General features: G+C 42.9%; 1 protein-coding gene across 1 annotated transcript in view; it reads left to right on the top strand.

The window, feature by feature from the left end:
• Positions 1-17682, top strand: part of LOC135529916 (NLR family CARD domain-containing protein 3-like) — a 40344-nt gene extending 22662 nt beyond the window's left edge. The window contains exons 11-13 of the mRNA XM_064958322.1: positions 15021-15194; positions 15745-15791; positions 16227-17682. Coding sequence (XP_064814394.1) covers positions 15021-15194; positions 15745-15791; positions 16227-16753 — 748 coding nt within the window. The 3' untranslated portion in view covers positions 16754-17682. The remainder of the gene's footprint in view (positions 1-15020; positions 15195-15744; positions 15792-16226) is intronic.
• The last annotated feature ends 6827 nt before the right edge of the window (positions 17683-24509 follow it).

Genomic DNA, 24509 nt, shown 5'->3' with positions numbered 1-24509 from the left:
CCTTGTAGGGAACCAGCTACCACCGGCCTGAGGAGAGACACATGAAACGAGGGGTTAATGCGATAATAAGAGGGAAGTTACAATCTATAACACACCTCGTTTATCCTCCTCAGGACTTTAAATGGCCCCACACACTGCGGCCCCAGCTTCCGGCAGGGCAGGCGGAGGGGCGGGTTTCGGGTCGAGAGCCAGACCCTGTCCCCCGGTGCGAACAACGGGGCCTCACTGCGGTGGTGGTCAGCGTCTCTCTTCTGCCGTTCACTGGCCTGTCTGAGGGAATCCTGGACTGCCCGCCAGGTCTCTCTAGAGCGCTGTACCCACTCCTCTACCGCAGGCACCTCGGTCTGACTCTGATGCCACGGAGCCAGGACTGGCTGGTAGCCCAGTACGCATTCGAATGGCGACATGTTCGTGGACGAATGCCGCACTGTCCTATAAATCCCCGGATGACCAGCAGACGGTAGTGTGTGAGCCCACCGAATCAATTTATCACGGACACCAAGCGGTACGTAACTTCAACCAGTCGGACACTGTGTAGGCGCAGGTTCAACCCTCAACGCCCGCTCGATGTCCTCGTCCACCTCCCATACCACTGGGCCACCAGCCGAGAGGCTGGAAGGATGTGAGTGGGTTCAATGGACCGGTCCTCGGTGTCATAGAGACGGGACAGCGCGTCGGCCTTAGTGTTGAGGGAACCTGGTCTGTAAGAGATCGTAAATCTAAAGCGGGTAAAGAACATGGCCCACCTAGCCTGACGCGGATTCAGTCTCCTCGCTGCTCGAATATACTCCAGATTACGGTGGTCAGTCCAGATGAGGAAAGGGTATTTAGCCCCCTCTAGCCAGTGTCTCCACACCTTCAGGGCCTTTACCATAGTAAGGGAATTCACCCCCGTAGTGGACAAAAATGAATGGCAAATTATTGGCATAGGACAAACCATGTACACATTGGCCAATACCACCCAAAGCGGCGTTGATTCATGCAAAGTTTACTTCAATTGCCATATGGCTATTGCCAGTTGTAACACTTCAAAAATCCAACAGGTGGCGATTGCGCTCCACCATGGTTTTTCATATTGATATTGGACTCCAAGTCAACATCCAAAAGCCAAATTTTGAAAAAATGAATTTTTTGAAAAAAACGTATCACCCCTTAAAAAAGTGCTTTCTGGACCGTTTTTCGAAATTCTTTCGCTTTTTTTGACAATTACACATGTATAAGAACTGTATGAAAATACTTTTGTCCAATTTTATTATCATAATTTTTTTAATTTTTTTACTTGCGCATTATTGCATATGTTTTGTCCATCTGCAATATGATTTCATAGGAAGTCAGAAGTCAAAAGTCAAAAATTATTAAATTTCATAAAAAACTTCACACACCCCTAAAAAAGTGCTTTCTGGACCTTTTTTCGCATTTTGTGTCAGTTACACACGTATAAGAACTGTATCAACATACTTTAGTCATATTTTATTATCATAATTTTTTTTTTTTTTTTTTTTGCGCATTATTGCATGTGTTTTCTCCATCTGCAATATGATTTCATAGGAAGTCAGAAGTCAAAAGTCAAAAATTATTAAATTTCATAAAAAACTTCACACACCCCTAAAAAAGTGCTTTCTGGACCGTTTTTCGAAATTTTTATCGAATTTTGTGTCAGTTACACACGTATAAGAACTGTATCAACATACTTTAGTCATATTTTATTATCATAATGTTTTTTGTTTTTTTTACTTGTGCATAAGGAATATGTTTTGTGGGGGCCAAATGTCATAAGAAATTTGACATGCTCAAAAATCCTTCAGAAATGCAAAATTGACTGGCCTGATGAACTCGGGATGGCCGGGCAGTGATTGTTGTTCCTTTCAATCACTCGTGGTGTTGATTTCATCATGTCCATTTGTTTATGTTTTCTCACTTTTGCAAAGTCACTGTGCATTTGCCATATGGTTAACTGGGCATTCACCATCACCAATTTGTCATGCTATAAAAATCATGCAGGAATGCCAAATTGACTGGCCCGATGAACTCGGGATGGCTTGGCAGTGATTCTGGTACCTCTCCATCACTCGTTAGGGTTGATTCCAGAATGTCCATTTGGTGATTTTTCTCACTCTTTCAAAGTCACTGTGCATTTGCCATATGGTTAACTGGGCATTCACCATCACCAATTTGTCATGCCATAAAAATCATGCAGGAATGCCAAATTGACTGGCCCGATGAACTCGGGATGGCTTGGCAGTGATTCTGGTACCTCTCCATCGCTCGTTTGGGTTGATTTCAGAATGTCGCTTTTGGTGATGGTACCTCACTGTTAAAACATATTGCAAATGTTCCTTACTTTTGCAAAGTCACTGAAAATTTGTGCAGGAATGCCAAATTGACTGGCCCGATGAAGTCGGGATGGCTTGGCAGTGATTCTGGTACCTCTCCATCGCACGTTAGGGTTGATTCCAGAATGTCCATTTGGTGATTTTTCTCACTCTTTCAAAGTCACTGTGCATTTGCCATATGGTTAACTGGGCATTCACCATCACCAATTTGTCATGCCATAAAAATCATGCAGGAATGCCAAATTGACTGGCCCGATGACATAGGGATGTCTGGGCAGTGATACTGGTACCTCTCCATTGCTCGTTTGGGTTGATTTCAGAATGTCGCTTTTGGTGATGGTACCTCACTGTTAAAACATATTGCAAATGTTCCTTACTTTTGCAAAGTCACTGGAAATTCGTGCAGGAATGCCAAATTGACTGGCCCGATGAACTCGGGATGGCTTGGCAGTGATTCTGGTACCTCTCCATCACTCGTTAGGGTTGATTCCAGAATGTCCATTTGGTGATTTTTCTCACTCTTTCAAAGTCACTTTGCATTTGCCATATGGTTAACTGGGCATTCACCATCACCAATTTGTCATGCCATAAAAATCATGCAGGAATGCCAAATTGACTGGCCCGATGAACTCGGGATGGCTTGGCAGTGATTCTGGTACCTCTCCATCGCTCGTTTGGGTTGATTTCAGAATGTCGCTTTTGGTGATGGTACCTCACTGTTAAAACATATTGCAAATGTTTTCTCACTTTTGCAAAGTCACTGAAAATTTGTGCAGGAATGCCAAATTGACTGGCCCGATGAACTCGGGATGGCTGGGCAGTGATTCTGGTACCTCTCCATCGCTCGTTTGGGTTGATTTCAGAATGTCGCTTTTGGTGATGGTACCTCACTGTTAAAACATATTGCAAATGTTGTCTCACTTTTGCAAAGTCACTGTGCATTTGCCATATGGTTAACTGGGCAGTCACCATTACCAATTTGTCATGCTATAAAAATCATGCAGGAATGCCAAATTGACTGGCCCGATGACCTCGGGATGGCTGGGCAGTGATACTGGTACCTCTCCATCGCTCGTTTGGGTTGATTTCAGAATGTCGCTTTTGGTGATGGTACCTCACTGTTAAAACATATTGCAAATGTTCCAAGAAGCTATAAATACACACATGTCTTGACTGACAAAGAAACCTACGGAATCCTGAGTTTTAAGTCTTTAAGTTGAGAATTGACTGATCTACACAGGGTTGAATAATGCAGAGGCCTTTTCACCTTTCGAGGGGATGTACATCCAAATACCTTTTGGGTCAATTTAACCACTTCCGGTTGCTCCAGGAAGCTTAGAATCGACACAGGTAGACCTCATAGTGGTCTGATGGAATGTCATAGAAGACAGGTTCATACAGCATTCATAACCCATATAGACTCCAGGTTGTATTTAGGGGAGCAGGCAATGTATTCCTATGGGGAGAGAAGTCAATGCACACTGTTTTTATGTAAACACCTTCTTTTGACTGTGAAGGGTTAATGTCACACGGTCAAGGATAGGCTTGGACAGATCAGGAGGACCTTATGAACATTCCTGTGGTTGAATTGTCTTTCTAAACCTAACGGTTCCGCCGCTGTCACTCAAAATCAAATGACGTACTGGTGCAGGCTTCATATTGGGCCTATTATTCTCATGGTCGCTGCGCTCAGACCGAGCGAGCTATGGTCAAGCGGGGCACCTCGTTGGACTCGGCACAGTCTGGACACTATGGTGATGCCATTGTTTGTGTTGATTCCAGAATGTCCATTTGGTCATGTTTTCTCACTTTTGCAAAGTCACTGTGCATTTGCCATATGGTTAACTGGGCAGTCACCATCACCAATTTGTCATGCCATAAAAATCATGCAGGAATGCCAAATTGACTGGCCCGATGACATAGGGATGGCTGGGCAGTGATTTTGGTACCTCTCCATCGCTCGTTTGGGTTGATTTCAGAATGTCACTTTTGGTGATGGTACCTCACTGTTAAAACATATTGCAAATGTTCCTTACTTTTGCAAAGTCACTGAAAATTTGTGCAGGAATGCCAAATTGACTGGCCCGATGAACTCGGGATGGCTCGGCAGTGATTCTGGTACCTCTCCATCGCTCGTTTGAGTTGATTTCAGAATGTCGCTTTTGGTGATGGTACCTCACTGTTAAAACATATTGCAAATGTTCCTTACTTTTGCAAAGTCACTGAAAATTTGTGCAGGAATGCCAAATTGACTGGCCCGATGAACTCGGGATGGCTCGGCAGTGATTCTGGTACCTCTCCATCGCTCATTAGGGTTGATTTCAGAATGTCCATTTGGTAATGTTTTCTCACTCTTTCAAAGTCACTGTGCATTTGCCATATGGTTAACTGGGCAGTCACCATTACCAATTTGTCATGCCATAAAAATCATGCAGGAATGCCAAATTGACTGGCCCGATGACATAGGGATGGCTGGGCAGTGATACTGGTACCTCTCCATCGCTCGTTTGGGTTGATTTCAGAATGTCGCTTTTGGTGATGGTACCTCACCGCTTAAACATATTGCTAATGGACAAGAGTCACCTGCAAGTCACCGTCCATCAGTCAATTTGATATCATTCTGACACCAAACTGATACAAACTGACACCAAACCCACTTTTCCCAACTCATTTAGGAGCCAAGTATAACATACTTCAGAGCTGGCCCAAAATTCACAAGGCCTTCGGTCCAAAACATTAAAAAACCATAAAACACATAGTTACTTTCTAGCTGCGGGGCCAGTTCGGACATTATGTATAGTCCTATGTGAGGCGACCCCGAATCCCGAGTTTCGGCTCGATAGGTCATTTGGTGTCCGAGTAAAAGCCTAATTGGTGCTGAAAATCCACTTTTTTCCATGCCTTGCTACGGGGTCCTTGAATGAGCTATCGGACCGAGATGTTGGGTTCTGTCTCTATGGGCCGAGACGGTCACAATGCACCTAGTCTTGTGTCTCTGGGACATTTCTAAATGTCGCCATTTTCGTAATGGTCAAAATGAATTGAAGTCATTGCAAATGTTCGATGCTGTTTCTCGGTCCGAGAACCTCCTAAAGCGCCGTAACTCACCACGCACTATCTACCTGAGGTCTAGAACAGGATTCTAAAGTTTCGGAACTCTAGGTCTGACGGTTCTTTTTTAGCTCGAACAAAGCTAACTATTGGAGGCACTGTCAGTCTCTACACACCCCAATACGTCCCTCCATCCAAGTTGTGTATCTGTGTGATTTATTTTTCCTTTGAATTTTTATGGGAAAAATGACTGATTTACAGTTCATGGGGGTTGTCTAATCACACATATGAAGTTTTGGACAGATCTGATTTTTTAACCCTTCCAAACAGCCCCTGAGACACCAATTATGGCACTTCCGGTTGGCACAGGAAGCTATAAATACACACATGTCTTGACTGACATACAAACCTAGGGAATCCTGAGTTTTAAGTCTTTAAGTTGAGAATTGACTGATCTACACAGGGTTGAATAATGCAGAGGCCTTTCCACCTTTCGAGGTGATGTACATCCAAATACCTTTTGGGTCAATTTAACCACTTCCGGTTGCTCCAGGAAGCTTAGAATCGACACAGATAGACCTCATAGTGGTCTGATGGAATGTCATAGAAGACAGGTTCATACAGCATTCATAACCCATAAAGACCCCAGGTTGTATTTAGGGGAGCAGGCAATGTATTCCTATGGGGAGAGAAGTCAATGCACACTGTTTTTATGTAAACACCTTCTTTTAACTGTGAAAGGTTAATGCCACACAGTCAATGTTAGGCTTGCACAGATCGGGAGGACCTTAGGAACAGTCCTGTGGTTGAATTGTCTTTCTAAACCTAACGGTTCCGCCGCTGTCACCCAAAATCAAATGACATTGTGGTGCAGGCTTCATTGTGGGCCTATTTTTCTCATGGTCGCTGCGCTCAGACCGAGCGAGCTACGGTCAAGCGGGGCACCTCGTTGGACTCGGCACGGCCTTGGGATTATGTTTATGCCATTGCCTGCTCTCTGTGTGTTTAAACACCACGCTTTGTCACTCCATCCTTGCTGTGTGTGTGTGTGTGAGAGCTTTTCTTTGACATCTGTTGGGAAAAATGACTGATTTACAGTTCATGGGGGTTGTCTAATCACACAGATGAAGTTTTGGACAGATCTGATTTTTTAACCCTTCCAAACAGCCCCTGAGACACCAATTATGGCACTTCCGGTTGGCACAGGAAGCTATAAATACACACATGTCTTGACTGACATAGAAACCTAGGGAATCCTGAGTTTTAAGTCTTTAAGCTGAGAATTGACTGATCTACACAGGGTTGAATAATGCAGAGGCCTTGTCACCTTTCGAGGTGATGTACATCCAAATACCTTTTGGGTCAATTTAACCACTTCCGGTTGCTCCAGGAAGCTTAGAATCGACACAGGTAGACCTCATAGTGGTCTGATGGAATGTCATAGAAGACAGGTTCATACAGCATTCATAACCCATATAGACTCCAGGTTGTATTTAGGGGAGCAGGCAATGTATTCCTATGGGGAGAGAAGTCAATGCACACTGTTTTTTGTAAACACCTTCTTTTAACTGTGAAAGGTTAATGCCACACAGTCAAGGTTAGGCTTGCACAGATCGGGAGGACCTTAGGAACAGTCCTGTGTTTGAATTGTCCTTCTAAACCTAACGGTTCCGCCGCTGTCACCCAAAATCCAATGACATTGTGGTGCAGGCATCATTGTGGGCCTATTTTTCTCATGGTCGCTGCGCTCAGACCGAGCGAGCTACGGTCAAGCGGGGCACCTCGTTGGACTCGGCACGGCCTTGGGATTATGTTTATGCCATTGCCTGCTCTCTGTGTCTTTAAACACCACGCTTTGTCACTCCATCCTTGCTGTGTGTGTGTGTGAGAGCTTTTCTTTGACATCTGTTGGGAAAAATGACTGATTTACAGTTCATGGGGGTTGTCTAATCACACAGATGAAGTTTTGGACAGATCTGATTTTTTTAACCCTTCCAAACAGCCCCTGAGACACCAATTATGGCACTTCCGGTTGGCACAGGAAGCTATAAATAAACTCATATCCTCATTGGGGTATGCCTTTACAGAATCCTGAGTTTTAAGTCTTTACATTAAGAACTGAGTTATTTACGGAGGGTTTAGTGAGTGTGTGTTATTTCAGAAAATCATAGAAAATCACAGAAATGTCGCAGAGCTCCGCAGCACATTTTAAAAATACTCGTATGAACACCCTGCAACTGGATCTGTAACCGTTGAAAAAAACCCCCACCTATATCTGAACATCACGATCTGGTCATCGTACGATTTCTCTTAAATGACGATAGATAAATGGCCGATTTTTTTTTATTGACACCGGAGGCTCCTTGACTTTGACGTGAAGTGAAAAAATCTTTTCTCTATTTTCATTTTGGACCTTTAATCCCAGAAATATGGCCATAACTCAAAAACCGTTGAGGCCTAGACGCCATCTTGTTCGGGGCCATCTTCCCATAATGCCAAACCTACGCTCACCAAGTTTCGGCTTCGAAATATTTTCAGTTTTCGAGATATGGCACGTCGTGATTCGGGATGTTTTGTCCAATAGCAATATGATTGCTTATGCCCTCTTGTGGGATATTCCGGCATAGCGCAAAAATGGGCCAAAATTTGTTTATTTTATTAAACGAAAACCGAATGTCCGACAAAGTTCATTTGATGACTTCCCGGTAGGTCTGGCCCTGCCGCTCGGCCCGACGCCGTCCCCAAATTTTTAAAATGTTTTCGGACGTCTAGTAAGGGACCGTACAGTTCCAATAGGGACTTTCTCACTAACCATACGGTGATTGTCAAAATGTTCCCTTAAGGTATGCTAGTAACTCCCGGTCCCCCACATCATAGTTCCGCTCCGCCGGACCCAGCTTCTTAGAAAAGAAAGCGCAGGGACGGAGCATCAGTGGACTGAGACAGCACGGCTCCAACCCCAGCCTCGGTCGCATCCACCTCCACTATGAATGCTAACGAAGGGTCCGGATGCGCCAACACGGGAGCCCCAGTGAACAGTGCCTTCAACTGGTTGAAAGCTCCATCAGCCTCCACTGACCACCGCAGACGCACCGGCCCCCCCTTCAGCAGTTAGGTAATGGGCGCCGCTACTTGGCCAAAACCCCGGATAAACCTCCGGTAGTAATTGGCAAACCCTAAAAACCGCTGCACCTGCTTTACCGTGGTCGGAGTCGGCCAATTACGCACGGCGTTAACGCGGTCACACTCCATCATCATCCCCGAACTGGAAATGCGATAACCCAGGAAGTAAACGGCTGGTTTGGAGAACACACATTTCTCAGCCTTGACGTATAGGTCATGCTTCAGCAGTTGCCCAAGAACCTTGCGCACCAGGGAAACATGCGTGGCGCGTGTGGTAGAATAAATCAAGATGTCATCAATATAGACTACCACACCCTGCCCGTGCAAGTCCCTGAGAATCTCATCTACAAAGGATTGGAAGATGGCTGGAGCATTCTTCAACCCATACGGCATGACGAGGTACTCATAGTGGCCTGATGTGGTACTAAACGCTGTTTTCCACTCGTCTCCTCCCCGAATACGCACCAGATTATACACGCTCCTGAGGTCCAGTTTTGTGAAGAAACGCGCTCCGTGAAATGATTCCACCGCAGTAGCGATGAGAGGTAGCGGATAACTAAAACCCACTGTGATCGAATTGAGACCTCAATAATCAATGCACGGACGCAGACCTCCCTCCTTTTTCCTCACAAAAAAGAAACTCGAGGAGACGGGTGACATGGAGGGCCGAATGTACCCCTGTCCCAGAGCTTCCGTGACATATGTCTCCATAGCCAGCGTCTCCTCCTGTGACAGTGGGTACACGTGACTCCGGGGAAGTGCAGCGTTCTCCAGGAGGTTTATCACGCAATCCCACCGTCGATGGGGTGGTAATTTGGTCGCTCTCTTCTTACTAAAAGCGATAGCCAAATTGGCATATTCTGGGGGAATGCGCACGGTGGAAACCTGGTCTGGACTCTCCACCGTCGTGGCACCGATGGAAACTCCTATACACCTATCTGAACACTCGTCTGACCACCCCTTAACCTGTTGAAACTCAGGGGGCGCTATATCATTTTTGGATAAAAAGACATGCCCGTTTTAAGCGCAATATTTTGTCACAAAAAGATGCTCGACTATGCATATAATTGGTAGCTTTGGAAAGAAAACACTCTGACGTTTCCAGAACTGCAAAGATATTTTCTGTGCGTGCCTTAGAACGTGAGCTACAGGCAAAACCAAGGCTCAGTTTTCCATTGTCTCCTTATATGGCTGTGAATGTGAGAGGAGTGAGTCAGCCCTTTCTGTCGTTTCCCCAAGGTGTCTGCAGCATTGTGACGTATTTGTAGGCATATCATTGGAAGATTGACCATAAGAGACCACATTTACCAGGTGTCCGCCCGGTGTCCTGCACCGAAATTGGTGCGCAAAAGTCAGCTGCAAGTATTTTTCCACAGAATTCAGAGAAGAATGCAGGCTTCCACGAACGATATATCAATGAAGAGATATGTGAAAAAACACCTTGAGGATTGATTCCAAACAACGTTTGCCATGTTTCGGTCGATATTATGGAGTTAATTCGGAAAAAGTTTGACGTTGTAGGTGACTGAATTTTCGGTTCGTTTCGGTAGCCAAATGTGATGTACAAAACGGAGCGATTTCTCCTACACGAAGACGCTTTCAGGAAAAACTGCACATTTGGTATGTAACTGAGAGTCTCCTCATTGAAAACATCCGAAGCTCTTCAAAGGTAAATGATTTTATTTATTGGGTTATCTGGTTTTTGTGAAAATGTTGCGTGCTAAATGCTACTCAAAATGCTAAGCTAGCTTAGCATACTCTTACACAAATTAGTGAATTGCTATGGTTCAAAAGCATATTTTGAAAATCTGAGATGACAGTGTTGTTAAGAAAAGGCTAAGCTTGAGAGTAGGCGCATTATTTTCATTTTAGTTGCGAGTTTCAGAAATCGTTAACGTTACATTATGCTAATGAGCTTCAGGCTATAACTGTATACAGGTTTTTTTCATAGCCAAACGTGAACAAAACGGAGCGATTTGTCCTACACAAATAATATTTTTTTGAAAAACTGCACATTTGCTATGTAACTGAGAGTCTCCTCATTGAAAACATCCGAAGCTCTTCAAAGGTAAATGATTTTATTTATTTGGTTATCTGGTTGTTGTGAAAATGTTGCGTGCTAAATGCTACTCAAAATGCTAAGCTAGCTTAGCATACTCTTACACAAATTAGTGAATTGCTATGGTTCAAAAGCATATTTTGAAAATCTGAGATGACAGTGTTGTTAAGAAAAGGCTAAGCTTGAGAGTAGGCGCATTATTTTCATTTTATTTGCGATTTTCAGAAATCGTTAACGTTGCGTTATGCTAATGAGCCTGAGGCTTTAGTCACGATCCCGGATCCGGGATGGGGAGTTTCAAGAAGTTAAGAGCCCCCTGTTTCCAGGAAATAAGGGGATTGTGAATAGCCAGCCAGGGAACCCCCAACACCACTGGAAACCCAGGTGAATCAATAAGATAGAAACTGATCCTCTACCTATGATTCCCCTGCGTTACCATGTCCACCGGAATCGTGGCCTCTCTGACCAGCCCTGACCCTAACGGTGGGCTATCTAAGGAGTGCACGGGGACAGGTTTGTCTATCTGCACTAACGGAATACCCAATTTACGGGCGAGTCCGCGATCCATAAAACTCCCAGCTGCGCCTGAATCGACTAGCGCCTTATGCTGAAGAGAGGGGAAAAACGCAGGGAAAAAAATTAACAAAAACATGTGACCAGCAGGCAGCTCTGGGTGAGTTTGGTGCTTACTCACCTGGGGTGGCCGAGGAGTGTTCCGCCGCCCATCTCGACTCCCAGAGGAACTCCTCCAGCACCTGTCCGGAGTGTGTCCTCTCCGTCCACAATAGGAGGAGCCCCCTCCTCTGATCCCCCTAGATGCAGCTCCTCCCAACTCCATCGGAGTGGGAGAGCTGGAAGGTGGAATTAACAGGACCCCTTCTGAACACCCGCGGGCAGCTAGCAGGTTGTCCAATCGAATAGACATGTCTATTAGTTCATCCAGGGAGAGAGTTGTGTCCCTGCAAGCTAGCTCCCGGCGGACGTCCTCCCGGAGACTAGACCGGTAATGGTCCATCAGGGTCCTGTCATTCCACCCAGCACCAGCAGCTAGGGTCCTGAACTCCAATGCGAAGTCCTGCGCGCTCTTCGTCTCCTGTCTGAGGTGGAACAGTCGCTCACCGCCGCTTTACCCTCTGGTTGGTTGTCGAACACAGCTCGGAAACGGCGGGTGAACTCCAGGTAATTGTCCCGAGCCGAGTCCAGACTGTTCCAGACCGCGTTAGCCCAGTCCAGGGCCCTGCCCGTTAGACAGGAGACGAGGAGGCTCACACTCTCCTCACCCGAGGGAGCCGGACGCACGGTAGCCAGGTAGAGCTCTAGCTGGAGCAAAAATCCCTGGCACCCAGCCGCCGCTCCATCGTACTCCCTCGGGGGGGAGAGACGCAGTGCGCTGGACACAGAGGACGACGTAGGTAGAGTTGGTGGTGTCGGCAGTAGGGGGCTGGTGTAGATGTCGGTAGACCACTACTCTCCCATCGCTCCATCCTCTCCATCATCTGGTCCATCGCTGTTCCAATCCGATGGAGGACAGCTGTGTGGTGATGGACGCACTCCTCCATAGTGGGGAGAGGGGTGGTCGCTGCTCCTGCTGACTCCATTTTCAGTGGTGCGGGCTTCTGTTACGATAACTAGGAGTGGTGGGTGGAATCAGGCGCAGAGAGCAGGGTTCAGTCGTTTTGTCAAATTTATTCCCCAGCGCAACATAAAACGGTTACTCCAACACACAGGGCATATATAAGTTGCCAGTCAGCATGACAGAGTGGTCTCCAGCCTTGTCCTTGTCAACACTCACACCTGTGTTAGCAAGAGAATCACTGACATGATGTCAGCTGGTCCTTTTGTGGCAGTGCTGAAATGCAGTGGAAATGTTTTTTGGGGATTCAGTTCATTTGCATGGCCAAGATGGACTTTGCAATTAATTGCAATTAATCTGATCACTCTTCATAACATTCTAGGGTATACGCAAATTGGCATCATAACAAACTGAGGCATCAGAGTTTGTGAAAATGAATATTTGTGTCATTCTCAAAACTTTTGGCCCCGACTGTATATTTTACCGTTTAGATATGAAAGCACTTTATGTATCTAAACTCATCAAAAAAAGAAACATTCCTTTTTTCAGGGCCCTGTCTTTCAAAGATAATTTGTAAAAATCCAAATAACTTCACAGATCTATATTGAAAAGGGGTTAAGCACTGTTTCCCATGCTTGTTCAATGAACCATAAACAATTAATGAACATGCACCTGTGGGACGGTCGTTTAGACACTAACAGTTTACAGACGGTAGGCAATTAAGGTCACAGTTATAAAAAGGACACTAAAGAGGTATTTCTACTGACTCTGAAAAACACCAAAAGAAGGATACCTAGGGTCCCTGCTCAGTTGCATGAACGTGCCTTAGACATGCAGCAAGGAGGCATGAGGATTGCAGACGTGGCCATGGAAATAAATTGTGATGTCTGTACTGTGAGACGCCTAAGACAGCGCTAAAGGGAGACAGGATGGACAGCTGATCGTCCTCGCAGTGGCAGAACACGTGTAACAACACCTGCGCAGGATCGGTACATCCAAACATCACACCTGCGGGACAGGTACAGGATGGCAACAACAACTGCCCGAGTTACACCGGAACACACAATCCCTCCATCAGTGCTCAGATTGTCCGTAATAGGCTGAGAGAGGCTGGACTGAGGGCTTGTAGACCTGTTGTAAAGCAGGTCCTCCCCAGACATCACTGGCAACAACGTTGCCTATGGGCACAAACCCACTGTCGCTGGACCAGACAGGACTGGCAAAAAATGCTCTTCACTGACGAGTCACGGTTTTGTCTCACCAGGGGTGATGGTCGAATTCGCGTTTGTCGCCGAAGGAATGAGCGTTACACCGAGGCCTGTACTCTGGAGCGGGATCGTGTGTCAGTTTCATCCGACTGAGCTTGTTGTCATTGCAGGCAATCTCAACGCTGTGCGTTACAGGGAAGGCATCTTCCTCCCTCATGTGGTACCCTTCCTGCAGGCTCATCCTGATATGACCCTCCAGCATGACAATGCCACCAGCCATACTGCTTGTTCTGTGTGTGATTTCCTGCAAGACAGGAATGTCAGTGTTCTGCCATGGCCAGCGAAGAGCCCGGTTATCAATCTCATTGAGCACATCTGGGACCTGTTGGATCAGAGGGTGAGGGCTAGGGCCATTCCCCCCCAAAAATGTCCGGGAACTTGCAGGTGCCTTGGTTGAAGAGTGGGGTAACATCTCACAGCAAGAACTGGCAAATCTGGTGCAGTCCATGAGGAGGAGATGCACTGCAGTACGTAATGCAGCTGGCGGCCACACCAGATACTGACTTACTTTTGATTTTGACCCCACCCTTTGTTCAGGGACACATTATTCCATTTCTGCTAGTCACATGTCTGTGGAACTTGTTCAATTTATGTGTCAGTTGTTGAATGTTGTTATGTTCCTACAAATATTTACACATGTTAATTAAGTTTCCTGAAAATAAACACAAATGACAGTGAGACGACATTTCTTTTTATGCTGAGTTTAGTTCTCCCATTTGAAGAAGTCTTTATTATTTGGACAAATTAATTTCGTCAAAAGTTTAGTGTTGGGTCCAATATTCCATGTCTACACTGATTACATCAAGCTTGTGATTCTACTAACTTGTTGAATTAATTTGCAGTTTGTCTTGGTTGTGTTTTAGATGTTTTCCTAATAGAAACTGAATGGTAAATAATGTCCTGTCATTTTGGAGTCACTTCACTTGTATTGTCAGTAAGAATAGAAGATGTTTCTGAACACTTCTACATTCATGTGGATGCTACTATGATGATGAATAATCAGGAATGAATGATGATGACTGAGAAAGCTACAGAGGCACAAAGATCAGACCCCCTCTGTTATTGGTAATGGTGAGAGGTTAGCATGTTTTGTTGTAGCCTCTGTTATTGGTAATGGTGAGAGGTTAGCATGTTTTGTTGGAGCCTCTGTTATTGGTAATGGTGAGAGGTTAGCATGTTTTGTTGTAGTCTCTGTTATTGGTAATGGTGAGAGGTTAGTATGATTTGTTGTAGCCTCTGTTATTGGTAATGGTGAGAGGTTAGCATGTTTTGTTGTAGCCTCTGTTATTGGTAATGGTGAGAGGTTAGAATGTTCTGTTGTAGTCTCTGTTATTGGTAATGGTGAGAGGTTAGAATGTTTTGTTGTAGTCTCTGTTATTGGTAATGGCGAGAGGTTAGCATGTTTTGTTGTAGACTCTTATTGGTAATGGTGAGAGGTTAGCATGTTTTGTTGATATCAATGGTAATACTATGCAATGATAATATTTGTAACTTGCATTTTTTTCTCTATAAGCAACACTTTGATGACTTGTCATTTGATAAAAAATATACTGTCACTACTTTCACCACCAAAGAATAGCAGTGTGATTTTAATATGATTTGACTCTTTGCAGGCTGTCAGGCTGTCTAGTTACAGAGGAAGGCTGTGCTTCTCTGGGCTCAGCTCTGAGGTCAAACCCCTCACACCTGAGAGAGCTGGACCTGAGCTACAATCACCCAGGAGACTCAGGAGTCAGACTGCTCTCTGCTGGACTGGAGGATCCACACTGCAGACTGGAGAAACTCAAGTATGTAGAGGGTTTATGTCAATGTTCATATCAGACATGTTGGACTTATCAGGCTAGTTGTGTTTGTGTGTTTCCTGTGTGTGTGTGTGTGTGTTTCCTGTGTGTGTGTGTTTCCTGTGTGTGTGTGTGTGTGTTTCCTGTGTGTGTGTGTGTTTCCTGTGTGTGCGTGTTTCCTGTGTGTGTGTGTGTGTGTGTGTGTTTCCTGTGTGTGTGTGTTTCCTGTGTGTGTGTGTGTTTCGTGTGTGTTTCCTGTGTGTGTGTGTGTCTCCAGTGTGTGTGTGTGTGTGTGTGTGTATGTTTGTGTGTAGGTCTCCTGTGTGTGTGTTTGTCTCCAGTGTGTTTGTGTGTGTGTGTGTGTTTGTGTGTCTCCTGTGTTTGTGTGTGTGTGTGTCCATTGTGTGTGTGTCGCCAGTGTGTGTGAGTGTGTGTTTGTGTCCAGTGTGTGTGTGTGTGTGTGTGTGTGTGTGTGTGTGTGTGTGTGTGTGTGTGTGTGTGTGTGTGTTCAGGTGTATCCCTCAATGACTGTCTGTTCTTCTGCTTACCGCTACAGTGTGGAACATGGTGGAGAGAACAGAATGAAACCTGGACTTAGAAAATGTGAGTGTTGACTGCTGTGAAGAATATGACTAAGAATAAGTCTTAATTCAAGTTAAGTCAAAGTCAAAGACCATCATCATTACTGACTTGGGCATATTAAATATCAGCTGTAGTTCTACAGAAGCAGAAATCAGGGACAACAACGTTTACAAAGAGTATCTTTGACTGTGTGTGTGTGTGTGTGTGTGTGTGTGTGTGTGTGTGTGTGTGTGTGTGTGTGTGTGTGTGTGTGTGTGTGTGTGTAATTAATGGGAATCAGTGTGTTTAATATTACCATACAGTATAACATATGATCATTCAACAAGTCTCAAGTTACCTTAACTTCTCCTTTTGATACTTAGAAACATTTACATTAAATGAATTAGTGAAAAGTGAGTTCATATTCTAATGTGAATGATGATGATTTCTAATATTGTGTCTGGTTTCATCCATCAGATGTCTGTGATCTCACACTGGACCCAAACACAGTAAACAGACTCCTCTCTCTGTCTGAGGAGAACAGAAAGGTGACATGTAGGACAGAGGAGCAGCCGTATCCTGATCACCCAGAGAGATTTGAGGTCTGTGGACAGGTGCTGTGTAGAGAGGGTCTGACTGGGCGCTGCTACTGGGAGGTAGAGTGGAGTGGGAGAAGGGCTGTTATAGGAGTGACATATAAAGGAATCAACAGGAGAGGAGGGGATAAGGACTGTTGTCTTGGACACAATGACAAGTCCTGGAGTCTGTTCTGCTCTGACAACAGTTACACTGCCTGTCACAATAATAATCACATTACCATAGACGTCCCCTCCTCCAGCCCCCACAGAGTAGGAGTGTATCTGGACTGGCCAGCCGGCACTCTGTCCTTCTATAGAGCCTCCTCTGACACACTGACCCACCTGATCACATTCACCTCCACATTCACTGATCCCCTCTATCCAGGGTTTAGGGTTTGGGGTGATGACTCCTCAGTGTACCTGTAAATACACACACACACACACACACTGATCACTCACACACACTGGACACACAGACATACACTGGACACACACACACACACACTGGCACACACACACTGACACACACACAAACACACACTGACATACTGTTAGGAAATTATGATTAATATGACTGAACAAATCATTTTAAATGGAACTGTAAGTAAACTTATACTCTGTTATATTATATCTGATTAGCAATATGAGTTCATAAGAAGGGGTTGTGAGACACGGACAAGGAGTAATAAAAAGTTAATGAACACCATTCCAACTAGGAAGAAACGAATGGGTTGTGGACTGTGTAAACACATAAGATAGTTAACCTATGGTTGACCCTACTGAAACTTAGCTCTGGGGTGTTTTAGATAAGGCAGTGAGTGCATTCCTAGGTTTTCTGTTAATTAAAACTGTCAGTTCAGTGGTGATCGATAATGTTGAGGGGTCAAAAGTTATCTGGGAGTGTGTTAGTAAGTTAGAATTAACTTTTCACCTTACTTTGTCCCGGTCGAGAGGAGGGGGTTCGGTTAAGGCAGTGAAATGACGTCATGATCTGTATATAAACTGCTGTACGTGTTTGAGTGGTAGCGCGCTCCGAGAATAAATTCTATTACCTATTATTTAAAGACTGGTCTGCGTCTATTTTATGCAAACAAGAAATCTTACAAATTCTCATAAAATAGATTAAGGGCTTTCAATTGATGACAGCACATTGTCATAATTAAATTATACTAACAGTCTCTCGATGTGCAAAACTGATAGAGACATACCCCAAGCGACTTACAGCTGTAATCGCAGCAAAAGGTGGTGCTACAAAGTATTAACTTAAGGGGGCTGAATAATTTTGCACGCCCAATTTTTCAGTTTTTGATTTGTTAAAAAAGTTTGAAATATCCAATAAATGTCGTTCCACTTCATGATTGTGTCCCACTTGTTGTTGATTCTTCACAAAAAAAATACAGTTTTATATCTTTATGTTTGAAGCCTGAAATGTGGCAAAAGGTCGCAAAGCACTGTATGTACACATCTTATCCTATGTACTGTTGTTTCTGCTGTCTGCTCAGGCTGTTTCGCATGTTATATGTGTTGTGTGATGATGTTTTCATCACATCTTATTATTTGATACATGCAGCTTCTCTTCTGTCAGAATACTAAATAAAGTAGTTCTCTCCAGAATAATGTTTTACATTGATAGACTAAATAAAGTAGTTCTCTCCAGAATAATGTTTTACCATGATAGAATGAATGCATTAGTAATTTACAAGTAAACACTGGTAAAGTTGACCATTTAGTTTAGGGACCGGGGAGAAAACACAATAACTCCAGAACAGTGGAAAGAGTGTTCATGTCCAAATCATCAGTCTGAAGGGTTTAGTTTAGGGACCGGGGAGAAAGAGCAATAACTTCAGAACAGTGGAAAGAGTGGTCCTGTGTAACATGTCCATATGTCATCAGTCTGAAGGGTTTTAAGGAAATTAAAATCTGAGAAAAAGATTAAACGTTTCTGATCAGGTTGAAAATACTGTCTGCTTGCATCAGTGTCAAAGATAACACCTTACACTCTCATTCACATCATCTCAAGAGATACTGAAATAAATCAATTTTCTCCACCCCTAAATTAACATTTGTTGCTTCATTTAAATGCAAGAAATGCATAATTCTGCAGTTCATATTATATTATAGGCCTACAGTCAGTGTCCAGATTTCAGTTCATATTATATTATATTATAGGCCTACAGTCAGTGTCCAGATTTCAGTTCATATTATAATAGATTATAGGCCTACAGTCAGTGTCCAGATTTCAGTTCATATTATATTATAGGCCTACAGTCAGTGTCCAGATTTCAGTTACTATTATATTAGATTATAGGCCTACAGTCAGTGTCCAGATTTCAGTTACTATTATATTATAGGCCTACATTCAGTGTCCAGATTTCAGTTCATATTATATTATAGGCCTACAGTCAGTGTTCAGATTTCAGTTACTATTATATTAGATTATAGGCCTACAGTCAGTGTCCAGATTTCAGTTACTATTATATTATAGGCCTACATTCAGTGTCCAGATTTCAGTTCATATTATATTATATTATAGGCCTACAGTCAGTGTCCAGATTTCAGTTCATATTAGATTATAGGCCTACAGTCAGTGTTCAGATTTCAGTTACTATTCAATTTAACCCATATGAATTTAAATTAGTAATATTCAGTTTATTTATGGCTACAGTGATACTCGTGAACGGGATATCAAAGGTGCATGTGTGACAAAGTGAAAATGTAGTTTCCATCAACCTCACTCGCGATGCGCGCAACGTGGATATCAGAGAACACCGCAGTTCCGGGTAGATTAGTGGGTGAAACCATTCTCCTCAGAAAGAGGGTGATATGAATAACGATTCCTTTCATTATATGTTGTCGAATTCATAAAACATATTTGCTGCTATTGTAGTAAGGTTGTTAATACGAGAGGTCTTCAGACTTGCCATTTTTGTATTATTTTCCTTGAAAGAACAAGTAGTGGGTTTTGAGTGCTTCTCCCCTATTTGGAAAGTTGGTCTGCCTGGTGTTCAGTCTGAGATATTCTGAGGGCACGTCTCCTTCTGCTGGACATAAAAACTGTTTCAAACTGTATAACACAATAGCGTCTTTGGAAAACTGGTTCATATATCGAAAAGTCAGTAGCGAATGTGACGATGTATATATTTATGTTGTATTTAAAGCATATTTCTGGAAGTTAATCGTGTCTGCTAGCTTAGCTATCCATGTTAATGACGAGCTAACAGCACCGTCAGTCAGTGCAATGTAATGTCACGCTAGCTAATGCTAGCAGGTGATTTATTGGTAATTCAAGACTTCTTTATTAAAATAATAACTGAATTATTATTTTCTTACTACCTTAAAAGGTTTATATAAAAAGGGTTGTACTTGTGCTTTGTATTTATGGATTAATGTCACTTCACATTGAGGACATGTATCATTACTGTTGCTCCAATCTAACAGTTATATTGTGTCCTATCTAACCATGTATCATTACTGTTGTTCCTATCTAACCATCTATCATTACTGTTGTTCCTATCTAACCATGTATCATTACTGTTGTTCCTATCTAACCATGTATCATTACTGTTGTTCCTATCTAACCATGTATCATTACTGTTGTTCCTATCTAACCATGTATCATTACTGTTGTTCCTATCTAACCATGTATCATTACTGTTGTTCCTACCTAACCATGTATCATTATTGTTGTTCCTGTCTATCCATGTATCATTACTGTTGGTCCTATCTAACAGTTATATTGTGTCCTACCTAACCAGTGAACGTGTGGCTGTGACCATCCTGTCAATGCCTGTCCTGGTGACTCATTTGACATTTTAGTCATTGAGCAGACGCTCTTATTCAGAGCAATATACAGTTGGTCCTGGTGACTCCTGTGCCCTTATTCATAAAGGCATTGTCTCAGAGCTGATCTAGGATCAGGTCCCCCTCTCCATGCAATCTGATTCATTATGATCTAGGATCAGGTCCCCCTTCTCCATGTAATCTGATTCATTATGATCTAGGATCAGGTCCCCTCTACATGTAATCTGATTCATTATGATCTAGGATCAGGTCCCCTCTACATGTAATCTGATTCATTATGATCTAGGATCAGGTCCCCCTCTCCATGTAATCTGATTCATTATGATCTTGGATCAGGTCCTCCTCTCCATGTAATCTGATTCATTATGATCTTGGATCAGGTCCTCCTCTCCATGTAATCTGATTCATTATGATCTAGGATCAGGGCCTCCTCTCCATGTAATCTGATTCATTATGATCTTGGATCAGGTCCTTATGATCTAAAAGGCTAAACTAATCCACCTTTAAAGGAGCCTTTGGGAGATTTTTGAGACCAGGTCAACCTAATTTTTAACCCTGAGACTACAATGGTCTGTTGAAATGTGATGAACATAATAAACACATCAACATCTGTCTGTTTAAACTGGAGATGTCTGTTTAAACTGGAGATGTCTGTTTAAACTGGAGATGTCTGTTTAAACTGGAGATGTCTGTTTAAACTGGAGATGTCTGTTTAAACTGGAGATGTCTGTTTAAACTGGAGATGTCTGTTTAAACTGGAGATGTCTGTTTAAACTGGAGATGTCTGTTTAAACTGGAGATGTCTGTTTAAACTGGAGATGTCTGTTTAAACTGGAGATGTTTGTTTAAACTGGAGATGTCTGTTTAAACTGGAGATGTCTGTTTAAACTGGAGATGTCTGTTTAAACTGGAGATGTCTGTTTAAACTGGAGATGTCTGTTTAAACTGGAGATGTCTGTTTAAACTGGAGATGTTTGTTTAAACTGGAGATGTCTGTTTAAACTGGAGATGTCTGTTTTTTGCATGTTTGTTTTACATGGGCTGTGTCTCAATCCACCTCATCTTCAGATATGGCCCATAATGTAAGCTGAGACTTGTAGGAACCCGATGGTGTTCTCCGTTCTGCTCTAGGAATTACAACAAACTAACAGGGTGGAAAGGGATATTAGGGACACACAGAACATCTTAAATTAAATTATATGAATGAACAAATGAATGAACAAATGAGTGAATGAAAACGTTTTATTATTGTGTCAAATCGCCACCTGGCAACCCATCCCTTATGGGGTTAATTGACACATAAACAAACATTACAATAATTCACTGTGGAAATTAAATGATAATTCCTCTTCAGTGTTCTCTGCATTGTGCATCACATAAATAGTAAAAAAATTGAAGGAAAAATCAAAACATAATAGTAATGAGGTAAACAATAATTACATCGTTAGAGCAGTAAAATAATATATACACACACATGCAGTTGAAGTCGGAAGTTTACATACACCTGAGCCAAATACATTTAAACTCAGTTTTTCACAATTCCTGACATTTAATCCTTGTAAAAAAGAGGTCCTTGTTTTAGGTCAGTTAAGATCACCACTTTATTTTAAAGAATGTGAAATGTCAGAATAATAGTAGAGAGAATGATTTATTTCAGCTTTCACTAAATAAGAACTGATATTTCCTGGGGACAGAAGATGGATGGAATGACTCAGCAGCACTCAGACACTAGTTTACTGTATTCCACATGTCCCCTCTACTTTATTCTAGATTATTAACCTGAAATACTCACTTTACTGTGAAACTGCGTTGCAGTTTAGAGATTAAACTATGAGCTGCTCTGTCATCTCAAAATGTCAGCAACTCAGCTCAAGTAGCAGTTCTACTAAATAGTAATATTTCATTCCTATTATTCATTCACATACCCTGTCTCTTTCCTTAAGAATTCATTATTGTTCAGAAATACTTAGACATCTTTTACGAACCTTTTAATTTGTAAAATATAATTTACTCAACTTTGTATTCTGTTAATTATCGTTTGCCCACTTATTATGCGTTTCCAACGTTACGCCTAAATTCCATCGTGGAAACCGGGTCCAGGTTGTTCAGCATGATAAAGAATCATATCTCAAGCCTACTCTGTCTATTGAATGTCTGACTACAACCTAACTTTATAATAGTTATATGTAGCCAAGACTTACCAGAGTCTGTCCTTCAAATCAACACATTTATCCTGCTTCTAATGTTGCCGAGAAATGTGCGCTACGGTTTCAACAGCTGGTTTATAAAGGCGTAGACCACACTCTTACTTTCACTTTCATATGAGGAAATCACGTCCCTCCTGACGTCACTGGTGTAGGGTAAAATAATGACGACAGAACCCTGTGAGATCTACTAACTAGTAATAATGTCATTCCAGGTATTTATTCTCTAACTCTGTCCTTTATTGTTCAGAAATACTTTATTTGTACTTCTCTCCATATAGTGTTTTCTGCTCTGTCATCTCACCATGGATCCTGCACTCAACCATCTCCCCACCCTGATAATAAAGTGTTTTATTAGTATCTTCCACTAGATGGCAGTAAACATCTGCTGTAACGAGACTTTACAACAGCATTCCTTATTCATACAGGCAGTGTCTCAGATCAGGAAGTGCTAATCTAGCATCAGGTCCCCCCTGTCCATGTAATCTGATTCATTATGATCTAGAACCGGCAGGTAGCCTAGTGGTTAGAGTATTGGGCCAGTAACAAAAAATGTTCTCGATCAAATCCGTGAGCTGACAAGGTAAAGATCCGTTGTTCTGAACAAGGCAGTTAACCCACTGTTCCTAGACCAGTTAACCCACTGTTCCTAGACCAGTTAACCCACTGTTCCTAGACCAGTTAACCCACTGTTCCTAGACCAGTTAACCCACTGTTCCTAGGCCAGTTAACCCACTGTTCCTAGACCAGTTAACCCACTGTTCCTAGACCAGTCAACCCACTGTTCCTAGGCCAGTCAACCCACTGTTCCTAGACCAGTTAACCCACTGTTCCTAGACCAGTCAACCCACTGTTCCTAGACCAGTTAACCCACTGTTCCTAGACCAGTTAACCCACTGTTCCTAGACCAGTTAACCCACTGTTCCTAGGCCAGTTAACCCACTGTTCCTAGACCAGTTAACCCACTGTTCCTAGGCCAGTTAACCCACTGTTCCTTTCCGTCAATGTAAATGAGAATTTGTTCTTAAAACTTCTTACGGCTAGTCGACAACATCCGGTGAAATTGGAGGGTGCACAATTCAAATAAATAATCATAAAAATGATGGATATTAAACATTTAGGTAGTGTAAGGGTTTTCTTCTGGTGAAAGAGAGGCGGACCAAAATGCAGCGTGGTGGTTATTCATGTTTTTATTAAAGACGACTATACATGAACAGACTATACAAAACAAGAAAAGTGAAAACCTAAACAGTCCTATCTGGTGCAAACACAGAGACAGGAACAATCACCCACAAAACCCAACACAAAACAGGCTACCTAAATATGGTTCCCAATCAGAGACAATGACTAACACCTGCCTCTGATTGAGAACCATATCAGGCCAAACATAGAAATAGACAAACCAGACACACAACATAGAATGCCCACCAAGCTCACGTCCTGACCAACACTAAAACAAGGAAAACACATACGAACGATGGACAGAACGTGACAGGTAGATAGGTGTGATATGGGTTAAAAGCTTAAATTCTTGTTAATCTACCTGCAGTGTCTGGTGTACAATAGGCTTTACAGGGAAAGTGTGCCATGCGATTGTTTGAGGACCGCGCCGCACATTAACATATTTTTCAACCAGCACAGGTTTCATAAAGTCACAAATAGCGATTCATTATTCACTTCCTTTTTGAAAATCTTCCTCTGATTTGCAATCCTAAGAGTCCCAGGTACAACATGTAGTGTCGTTTTGTTAGATAAAATCCTTCTTTATATCCCAAAAAGTCAGTTTAGAAGGGCGCCATTGATTTCAGTAATCCACTCGTTCAAAATGCGAAGAAAGGTGTCCAAAAAGCTACTGCTAAACTTTGTTAAAACCTCTTACATCTATGGGGGCGCTATTTCATTTTTGGATGAAAAACGTTCCCGTTTTAAACAAGATATTTTGTCACAAAAAGATGCTCGACTATGCATATAATTGATACCATTCGACAGAAAACACTCTGACGTGTCCTGAAATACCAAGATATTCTCTGTGCGTGCCCTAGAACGTGAGTTTCAGGCAAAACCAAGATGAGATGGCATCCAGGAAATGACAAGGAGTTTTGAGGCTCTGTTTTCCATTGTCTCCTTATATGGCTGTGAATGCGAGAGGAGTGAGTCAACCCTTTCTGTCGTTTCCC

The sequence above is a fragment of the Oncorhynchus masou genome, unplaced genomic scaffold, assembly GCF_036934945.1.
Source record: "Oncorhynchus masou masou isolate Uvic2021 unplaced genomic scaffold, UVic_Omas_1.1 unplaced_scaffold_1209, whole genome shotgun sequence".
NCBI classification, from domain to species: Eukaryota; Metazoa; Chordata; class Actinopteri; order Salmoniformes; family Salmonidae; genus Oncorhynchus; species Oncorhynchus masou.
The sequence above is the reverse complement of the archived record's forward strand: the minus strand, read 5'-3'. Positions and strand labels throughout refer to the sequence as shown.